The 9,651-nt window shown below is 48.0% G+C and overlaps 1 protein-coding gene across 1 annotated transcript; it reads right to left on the bottom strand.

Moving 5' to 3' along the window:
* Positions 1-2,216: 2,216 nt before the first annotated feature.
* zmp:0000000529 (WD repeat-containing protein 20) lies at positions 2,217-8,784 on the bottom strand. Its single transcript, XM_054601897.1, is given in 5 exon segments — positions 2,217-2,417; positions 3,040-4,449; positions 5,078-5,260; positions 8,334-8,643; positions 8,645-8,784. Coding segments are annotated over 5 exon segments (2,091 nt in total). The 3' UTR covers positions 2,217-2,369.
* Positions 8,785-9,651: the final 867 nt, after the last annotated feature.

Here is a 9,651-nt window from a genome sequence, read left to right as displayed (position 1 = left end):
AAGAGGAATCAGCTGATGGGGAACAGGCAACAATGAATGAAAAAGAAAAATTGACAGTCTGTCTAATAGTTAAGTCATGTTATATATAAGCCTCAAAACCAGCTTTGCACATCCAACGTCAGCAAAAACAAACGTTAAACTGCAAACAATAAACTTTTTTTTCTTCATTTCACCTTTAAATCACAAATCGGCAGGTTTACGGCAGGCAGCCCAAAATATGCTTGAAAAAAACATAGGTGGTGTTTGCTCCCAACATAATTTGGTAACTCAAATAACATGTCAGGAATCTGACACAATTCTAATGAGCACTGTGATTCAATAAGCAGAATCAACATTGGGAAAAGAGAAGAAATTTGAATCTTGACAAAGGACATGTATCCTCTGCACCAGCGATATCTAGTGAATGGTGGGGAGCGGTTTCTGCAGACCTCAGAACAGACAATTACACCCCTTGTGTCTCATAATGGACTGTATGTGCAAATTCTTGCAAGAGGCCATTGAGGTGCAACAGGAATGAAGATACAGTGTATGTGATGCTACACCATGAGTGTGAGTGTGTTTTACGTGAGTGTGTGTGAGCCGTTTTAGCGTTCGGAATGTGCAGGAGTGTGTTTGTTCGACGCCCAGGGGATTCAGGAGTCTCAGTGTTATTGAGACCTGTGAACTGGAACCAGTCGACTGAAAAGTCCAGCTTGCAGCCTCTCTGTGCTCCACTCGGGTCAGCCACCTCCAAAAAGGTCACGCTGGAACGGAAAAGCTTCCACAAGCTTGCTTTTCAGGGTCAAACTGGAGAAAACTCTATCACACGAAATAAAAACTAATTGACATCTTCAAGTTCCCTAAAACAGCAGACATTCATTTTTTTAGCTGTGGTTGCTATGTACAATAGAAGGATCTTCATATATTAATATTCTTCATCTTTCCCGTTTGTTGTTCTTCTCATCCTTGCCGTCCAGTCATTGTTCCCATACACGTTTGTCCTTTTTTTGTATTTATAGAGTATTTCCAGTATTTACATTATAAATAACTACAGTCTTGTGATAAAATAAATAACTTAAATACAATGGCCGTGGCTTCTGCAGTGTCTTTTGCATGAAGGGGGTATCAGGAGGGATCAGCCACGATGCTCGCTCCTTGTTGCTTTGGGGCTGCAGACGGGAAGGATATCTTTTTGTTCAATGCCGTCTTTCTGGGTTGGGGATAAACTTGACTGGGAACACTGGAAATAAACTTCAACTTTAACAGTGGCATGAGGTGGGAAACTCTCCCTGAAGTACCATGCAGCTCCGTCCTACTACTGACCACCATATCAACATCAGGAATCAGACATTTCAAATGTGTTGCTACGGATGTAAAGTGCTACATCACTCCCCCTCTTTCAAAACTGCACTCAAACCCACCTTTTTGAAATCTGCTTTTCGTCTGTGATTCATTGTTTTAATAATCAATCCAGTGTAATTGTTTTTATGCTGTTAGAATGTTGTTTTTCTTATTGCTTTCATTGTTTCTGTTGCTGTTTTCACAGTTTAAAGTGCCTGGGAGTACCTTTAAAAGCGCTACACATATAAAGTGTATTATTGTTACTATCAAAGTTTCATAATGGTCACAAAACTGACTGGTGAAACTAGCCTAACTTTTCCTTTGAGTTTCCTACTGGACAGGGTGGGGATGGCTCCACCTGTTTAATCAGGACACCATTTAGTCTTTGTAATTGATGAACAAATAATAGTGCTGAATAGTAGTAGAATCTGTGGATCAAAATGTGGCTAACAAGAAGAATGACAAATTAGAGTTTGGAACAAATAGTTTCTATGTAGGGCAGATAAGTGATGTATGTGGACACTAGAGCATCACACCTATAAGCCATAGTTAGGCATCTCATTCCAAAACCAAGAGGAAAACAAGAAACCTCAAAATGCCAAGATGTCAAGGTGAAAAATTGTTGTTTAAAATACAATTGTCTGCAGTAGTATTAAGACTACTGGAACAAAGGGGCGCTACCCAAACAATGGAAATCCCAGACCAGTGGTGTCCACATACTTTTGTCCACGACGCACTAGCTACCAAACCTAGTCTTAGCAGAGCTAAAGGGCTAACTAGCTGATGTGCTAGCTAGCATCTTTGCTAAGCTGTTCCCCGAGAATGTTAGTTTTGGTGCTTCAGGAAGTGTTTCCCACCGGGCTGGCCGTCGTGAGAGTGAAATCAGGGGGGATCAGGATTTGGGTCGTGGCGGGTATAGAGGGTCATACCGACGGTGTAATACTGCAGTGGTAGGAAGGGTACGCTCTCTGATTGTTGGCCCCTAATTTGACATACTTGAGTATCTGTGGAGAGGACGGGGGGGGATGAGTGCAAAGCTTCTCCTTCAGCTATACCACCGTGCCGCTCGGAGAGTTCCCGTTCTGTGCTGTCAGGTTCTGATCAGAGAGACAAAACATGAAGGAAAGTTAGACACTTATGACAATTGGTGAGAAGGGAGGTGAAATCATCTCCAACTGTTGAGTCATTCCCTGCGGTCTGGAATATCCACCACATGAAACAACTACTCAAAACAAACCTGACCTGCAATGAAAATTTAAACTTAAAATCATATTTTCTATTTCTGCTGGTAAAATCAAGCTTAATTGTTCATTTAGTAGACAGTATGAAACACATACTGATTGACTATGTAGTATGTGGTATATCCATATGCGGTTTTGAACACGGCGCGTGCCTCTGGCTGCTGAGAAGCTTGTAATAAAAGGTGTTTTGAGAAAGTGTGTGTCGCCACAACGGAGAGAGGTCCTTGAGTATGGAGACAGAACTGAGTAGCCAAAATGTTAAGCTGTTTGGTGCGGCAGTATGTGAGATTAGCTGCGGACAGACACAGAGGTGAACAATCACTCACTCACTCACACACTCACCTACACACACTACTGATATCATTATCTCTTCATCATCATGTTTTAACTCCTTAATTGACAAATAGGCATTTTTTCACCATTCATATTTCACTTGATAGATCAACTAATTTGGAAAAAAAGTTGATTGGAGACTCACCGCCTTCCCCGGTCGCGCCCAGGTGCATATGAGACCCTCTTGGCAGGCTGTAATGATGCAGTCGTCCATGAACACCAGGACAGTCAGCCTCTCATGTGCAATCTTTTTGCACACCAGCGGCTCCAGCAAAGGCACCTCGTACATGCGCGGGCACAGCGTGGTGCCCAGGACCTTGGCGGCGTCCAGCCGGTTGCTCCTTGGCGCCACGTTGATCTTGTCATTGCTCTTGCTGATGTTGCCCAGACTGTGGTACCTCTTATGCTCCTTCTCCACCCCACTGCTGCAGCCGGACTTGTCTGACTTTCGCTCCTGGAGCGACAGGGTGGCGAAGCGGCCGATGCTGAACGGTGTGCTGTTCCCCCCAACTGCACTCCCTCCACCCACTCCGCTTCCCCCGCTGCCCTCCGTGGCGCCTTGGCCCTTTGAGGCGTTCGCCACAGCAGGGTGGGGCAGAGAGTTGGAGCGGGAGAGGGAGCGAGGAAGCGGTAAGGGGAGCGTTGGTGGGTTTGCGGCGCCGGTGTTGGTGTTAGGCGGGTGGTGGTGCCCCTCGACTGTTCCACTTCCACTCACAACTGAAGTGCTATTTACCGCCCCGCTGCCAGAGTTGGACAGCGATGGTCCAAAAGTGTTAGTAAAGGCGCGGGACAGCGGCAGGCGTGGGTATAACACGTCATCCGTCAAGTCCCACAGACAGAACTGGGTGTCCTGCCCCACCGAGCCAAACCGGTACGTGACCGACGCTGAACCGCCACCTTTAGAGCTGTGCCTAGAAAGACGCGACAACGTGCTGCTCGTTCGGACCCGGCCAAAGTGCATGGAGTTATTTGGCGCCCCCTGGTGGAGGTCCTCCTCGCTGCCGCTTAGCTCCATAGGCTCCTCGTCTTCAAGGGAAGTCGTGAAGGGGTCGAACGCCACCACGTTCACCCAGGACTTGTGACCGTGACCTCTTGCGACGACGCGGCTCTCCGCAAACGACCAGACGGTAACCAGGTCGTCCTCTCCGCCCGTGGCGAGATACTTACCGTCGGGGCTCCAAGAAACGCACAACAGCCCGCCGAAGTAGCTCTTCATCACCCCCTGAAGCTCCATCGAGTCAAAGTGGAAGACGCGCAGGCAGCCGTCCTGGCCCACGCACGCCACGTGCACGCCGTCCGGGGAGAAGGCGAACTCGTTGAGGCCTCCATCGCCCACGGCCCACCGCAACAATGGGTTGCGCGGCGTCTTTGTCTTGCAGGCGTATACAGCGAAGCCCTCTCCCTGTCGCAGAAGAGAGTACTGCGGGGCCGCGGTGCCACACGGGTGGTCCACGTTGTAGAGGTAGAGGTGGCCGCTGGCGTGGGAGGCCAGGAACAGGTTTTCGGACTTGGGGAGCCATTTTAGACACGTCACCTTGGATTTGTCTATCAACCTCTGGGAAACAGGAAGGAAGTGGACAGAGCGGAGGTGAGGAGGGAGGAGAAATTGCGAGGAAAAATGGGAGAGAAGGAACGATGGAATAGGAGATGAAAGAATGGAGGAATGGGAAGAAAAGTGTAAAAATTAAGATTTTGCAAATACTTTGATTTTATTGTGCTTTTATGTCGACACTATGTATAAAATAGTGAGACAGTAATCAGAGAGAAGGTCTGCAGAGACAGAGAACCAAGCTGCAGCAAAGACGGACTGGAACCACCAGAGAGAGACAAACAGAGGGGGGGAAACGAGGAAAGAATAACTGCAAATCCTACTGAGGCGAACGGATTTGGGAGACATCCAAACACAAAGTCTGCCTGCATGCAGTCGTGCAAACATACACCTCTAATCTCCTCAATTTAATTCGGAATCCCATTACCGAGAATCCCATTAAAAACAGAAAGAGGCAGTTCAGGAGACGCAGTAAAAGACTGTGAAAGGGACAACGCTGAAGTCATCGCAGCATCCAAGCTATGCCAAAGAAACTCTATACAAGAAAGACAAATGTATTGTGCCAAGCTCTATTAATCGTGACAACACACGGAGCTCTTGAACAACACAGAGGGAACACAGACAAATACGGTACCTCCTCATTGAAGAGTTTACTGGTTTCCTTCTTGATGGGGTCGAGGTACTGGACCTGTCCGGCCGAGAAACCCACGATGAGGGCAACACTCTCCGCCGTGGCGGAGTACTGGTTGAAGTCGTGACATGTCGGCTGAGTCCCCTTGTAGATCCTCTTGTCGATCGGCTTGCTGAGGTCTACAGCCTGCAGATGAGAAAAAGAAACCATGATGCCACAAGCAAAAAACAAAACAGCTGAGACGAGTCACCGTTCACAAGAGTTTCGTGGAAGTCTTTAAAAAGGGATTAATTTGTTCCACAGGATTCCACAACTACAAACATCCACTGACAACGTATCTTACATTCACAGGCCAATTTATTATTTGCTAATTTCTGTTTCTACAGATGATCGCTAAGTGAAAATTAGGAAAAAGTCCAATTGAGAGATTTCCATGGCAGCTACAACAGAAACACATTTTTCAATGCTAAGTATCAGGTTTTGGTGTCAGAATGAAGGTGCAAAGGATTTATTTCTTGAGCTGCCTCGTGCTCATACATTCAACATCCTAACAGGGGAAGAAAAAAAAACATCAAGCAAATTTTTTGTTTCTTTTCACCACTAAAGACCAGGAAGCAACATGGCTGCAGGGCTGTTTCCAGACTGGGAACACTCATGTCATTGGTGTAACCAGCGACAGCACACCGAAAGGTCACACCTGGTCTCTGAGGGTTAGGTAGAGTCATTCTGGATTACACTGTAGTCCTTTCTGTCAAGATTTGAAGTTCATGATGATTTCCATGATATAATGTTGGTAATATGTAAACATTGAATTGAGTTGAACAGATCGGCCCCATTGACACCAATACCCGTTCAATCTATTTGAGTCAGTAACAACACGATATTGGTCTCTGTGCATCTCTCGTACAAATTTAAATAACAACATCTCCTCTCATAGTTCTTTGAAAAAAACCCTCAATTGTGAGGATGTGAAGTACAAATTAAATGTAATGTCTGTTGCAGCAAGTTAATGTTTCAGCATGTGATTTCCTGCCATATAAGCCATCTACGCATAATTGCACATCAGTCATGAAGACACAAATTCCTGCCAAATGAACTCCATAAATTGTAAAACAAATGAATCTAACATGTGTGACTGATGGTGTGCAGTGAAACAGAGGCCATGACATTTTAAAAAAGGTAGTTGGTTACAAACATTTTCCCTCATTGATCCATGTCATGTTAGAGGAAGGGGGAGCGTTTTAGAGCTGTCCTCCGGTTCCTCCTTAAATGGGTTATTAGCGTCCATCATTAAGGAGCATGAGAATGCTTGATGAATGCTAGCGGTGCTAAAAACAAGCTGTGTGGGGAGAAACTGGAGGACGGATGCAGATAGGACTCCCTTTGTAAGGCAAGTGATTCAAAGTGTCATTTTTGCAACCAAATACATTAAAAAGAAATTGGCAATAATACTGACTTTGACACTAAATCCGGACTTTTGATGAACATTACCATTCAGATGTTATGAATCAGCTGTTATATGCTGTCAATCCTTCAATAAAAACGATGTCCCCTGGGACAAAAACATTATTATTCAGACATCAAATGTTTTATTTAAATTAGTGTTTCTATGTTCTCCTTTATTATTAAACCACAGCGGTGCAGCTGGACTCTAAATATTGAGTCGTTCCGGTTTTTTTCCCTCTTGCAGTCTATCAGTGTTTAGATTGAAGAGGTTTAAACTGGGATTTGTTGAGCTGATGTTCCAGCAGTGCTAACCCTAGACTAACCTTCTGTTTCTACTGTGAAGTTTGAAGAAGAGCTTTGCTAAAGAAACACGTTGCCTGATAATATTCCAGCTTGATGCAGGCTGCATTATTGAGAAACACTTGACACTGAAACAGGAAGCTGGTCCTGTTTTAAATCTGCTCACATTTTGATTTTAAGCTTCCAGTTTCTTTCTCAAGCTTTGTGGCAGGAGATTTATAACTGTTGAACGGTGGTGAACATCATCTACTCCATGAGGGGACAGGGAGACAGTGTATATATGTCTCTCTTCAGCATCAGTACATTACATTACATTACATTACAGTCATTTAGCAGAGGCTTTTCTCCAAAGCGACTTACAGTCAGTAGTATGTTACATATCATTCACCCATTCACACACTGATGACAGGCTACCATCAAGGTGCCACCATCAGACTCTAACTAACATTCATCATCAGTCCACACCGATGGCCTTCAGGAGCAACTTGGGGTTAAGTGTCTTGCCCAAGGACACATCGACTGCCGAAGCCGGGTATCGAACCACCGACCCTCTGATTGGAGAACTACCTTGCTCTCCACTACGCCACAGCCCCCAGTTCTAATTACTAAGTACTAATACCACACTGTGAAAATACTCTTTATACTTTTTACTACAGTCCATATAAGCATCCAGAATGCAGTAGAGAATAAGCAGCCTTTGGTTCACATGGTTTCCAGTCTATCTGTCTGCGTGATGCACCATTCACACACATGACCACGTCGCTTTACGTGACACACAAAGATGATTGTCTCCACTGACGAGCCTTTTTAAAAAGAGGATGAAAAACCCTAAAACAGCAGAGCAGGCTAACCTTGACCATCCTATCTGTCATGCTGTAAGAGAGGAGGAGGAGGAGGAGGAGGAGGGAGGAGGAGGAGGAGGAGGAGGAGGAGGAGGAGGAGGAGCAGGAGGAGGAGGAGGAGGAGGAGGGAGGAGGAGGAGGGAGGAGGAGCAGGAGGAGGAGGAGAGGAGGAGGAGGAGGGAGGGAGGAGGAGGAGGAGGAGGAGAGGAGGAGGAGGAGGAGGAGGAGGAGGAGGAGGAGGAGGAGGGAGGAGGAGGAGGAGGGAGGGAGGAGGAGGAGGAGGAGGAGGAGGGGAGGAGGAGGAGCAGGAGGAGGAGGAGGAGGAGAGGAGCAGGAGGAGGAGGAGGAGGAGGAGGGAGGAGGAGGAGGAGGAGCAGGAGGGAGGAGGAGGAGGAGGAGGAGGAGGAGGAGGAGGAGGAGGAGGAGGAGGGAGGAGGAGGAGGAGGAGGAGGAGGAGGAGGAGGAGGAGGAGGAGGAGGAGGAGGAGGAGGAGGAGGAGGAGGAGGAGGAGAGGAGGAGGAGGAGGAGGGGGAGGAGGAGGAGGAGGAGGAGGAGGAGGAGGAGGAGGAGGAGGAGGAGGAGGAGGAGGAGGAGCAGGAGGAGGAGGAGGAGCAGGAGGAGGAGGAGGAGGAGGAGGAGGAGGAGGAGGAGGAGGAGGAGGACGGGCTCACCTTCTTGATGTTGGTGTAGGTGTAGAAATAAAGCTCCCTGCCGATGTTGAAGCAGACCCGCTCCGACTCCTCTCCCGGGTCTTCGGGCTGCAGCTTCACCATAGAGACCCGCACCGGCGGCAGGAAGCCCGCAGGAGAGGAGGAGGAGGAGGCCGCGGCGCTGGAGGAGGAGGAGGAGGAGGAGGAGGCCGCTGCTGCTGCTGCTGCTGCTGCTGCTGCCCCGGCGGCAGCAGCAGCGGCGGCCCCGGGGCCCTGCAGCAGCCCGACCCCTCCGGCCCCTCCTCCCGGTGCCGCCCCGGGTCCGGCTCCGGCCACCGGCCGCCGGGCCCCGCGGCAGCCCGGCCCGCTGCTGGGAGTCGGACAGGGTGAGCAGCTTGTAGAAACCCTCTCTGGTCCGGAACTGGGATTTGATCTCGTTGGCATCCTTCAGAGCGCCTCCGTCTCCGGCCATGTTAGTGCGAACACCCGCACAGGAAACGGAGCTGTGACCTGGAAACAATACGATGATAATAATAAATAATAAAGATGATAGAACACGGTGATCAGCTGGGCCCGAGCAGTGCAGCCGGTCTGCTCCCGGTCATGTTGACACCAGTACCGGGACCACACCGCTGCTCCTGGTGAACAAGCCCGACAGAAAGCCCTCCAGGCCCGGTGTGAGCAGCGTCCTCACCGGCCTCTGTGTGCGGAGAGGACGCGGTGCTGATGATGCGTGGACCGGCCTCCACTGCGCAGCCTCCACTGCGCAGCCTCCACTGGGGAGGGGGGGGGGGGGGAGAGCGTCATCACTCAGCCTCCACCACGGTGGACACCACATCTAGAGAGATGGTTGTGATGACCTGCAGAGTTATATTACATTACATTATATTACATTACATTACATTACATTACATTACATTACATTACAGTCATGTAGCAGACGCTTTTATCCAAAGCGACTTACAGGAAGTGTATTCAACATAGGTATTCAAGAGAACTACTAGTCACCAGAAGTCATCAGTGCATCTCCTTTCTTAAACAAGCATCTAAAAGCATAAACCAGAGCAAAAGTATAGTGCAGAGGCAAATTACTACGAAAACAATAATTGCAACAGACTAAGTAAGGGATAATGCCCTTCGAGGTGTCCATTATCAGGAATTAATGGACGACGTGGAGGCGTGAACCGTCCATTAATTCCTGATAATGGACACCTCGAAGGGCATTATCCCGCTTATACCACGGTCACTTACCAACGGTGACCAAATTAAGAGCATTAATTTATATTTTCATGCGTTTTACAATTCAAATATAAAGTTTTCCACAAAGCATAACTTTGTT

The sequence above is a fragment of the Anoplopoma fimbria genome, chromosome 1 (assembly GCF_027596085.1).
Source record: "Anoplopoma fimbria isolate UVic2021 breed Golden Eagle Sablefish chromosome 1, Afim_UVic_2022, whole genome shotgun sequence".
Classification (NCBI taxonomy): Eukaryota; Metazoa; Chordata; class Actinopteri; order Perciformes; family Anoplopomatidae; genus Anoplopoma; species Anoplopoma fimbria.
This window is presented reverse-complemented; position numbering and strand designations above follow the sequence as displayed.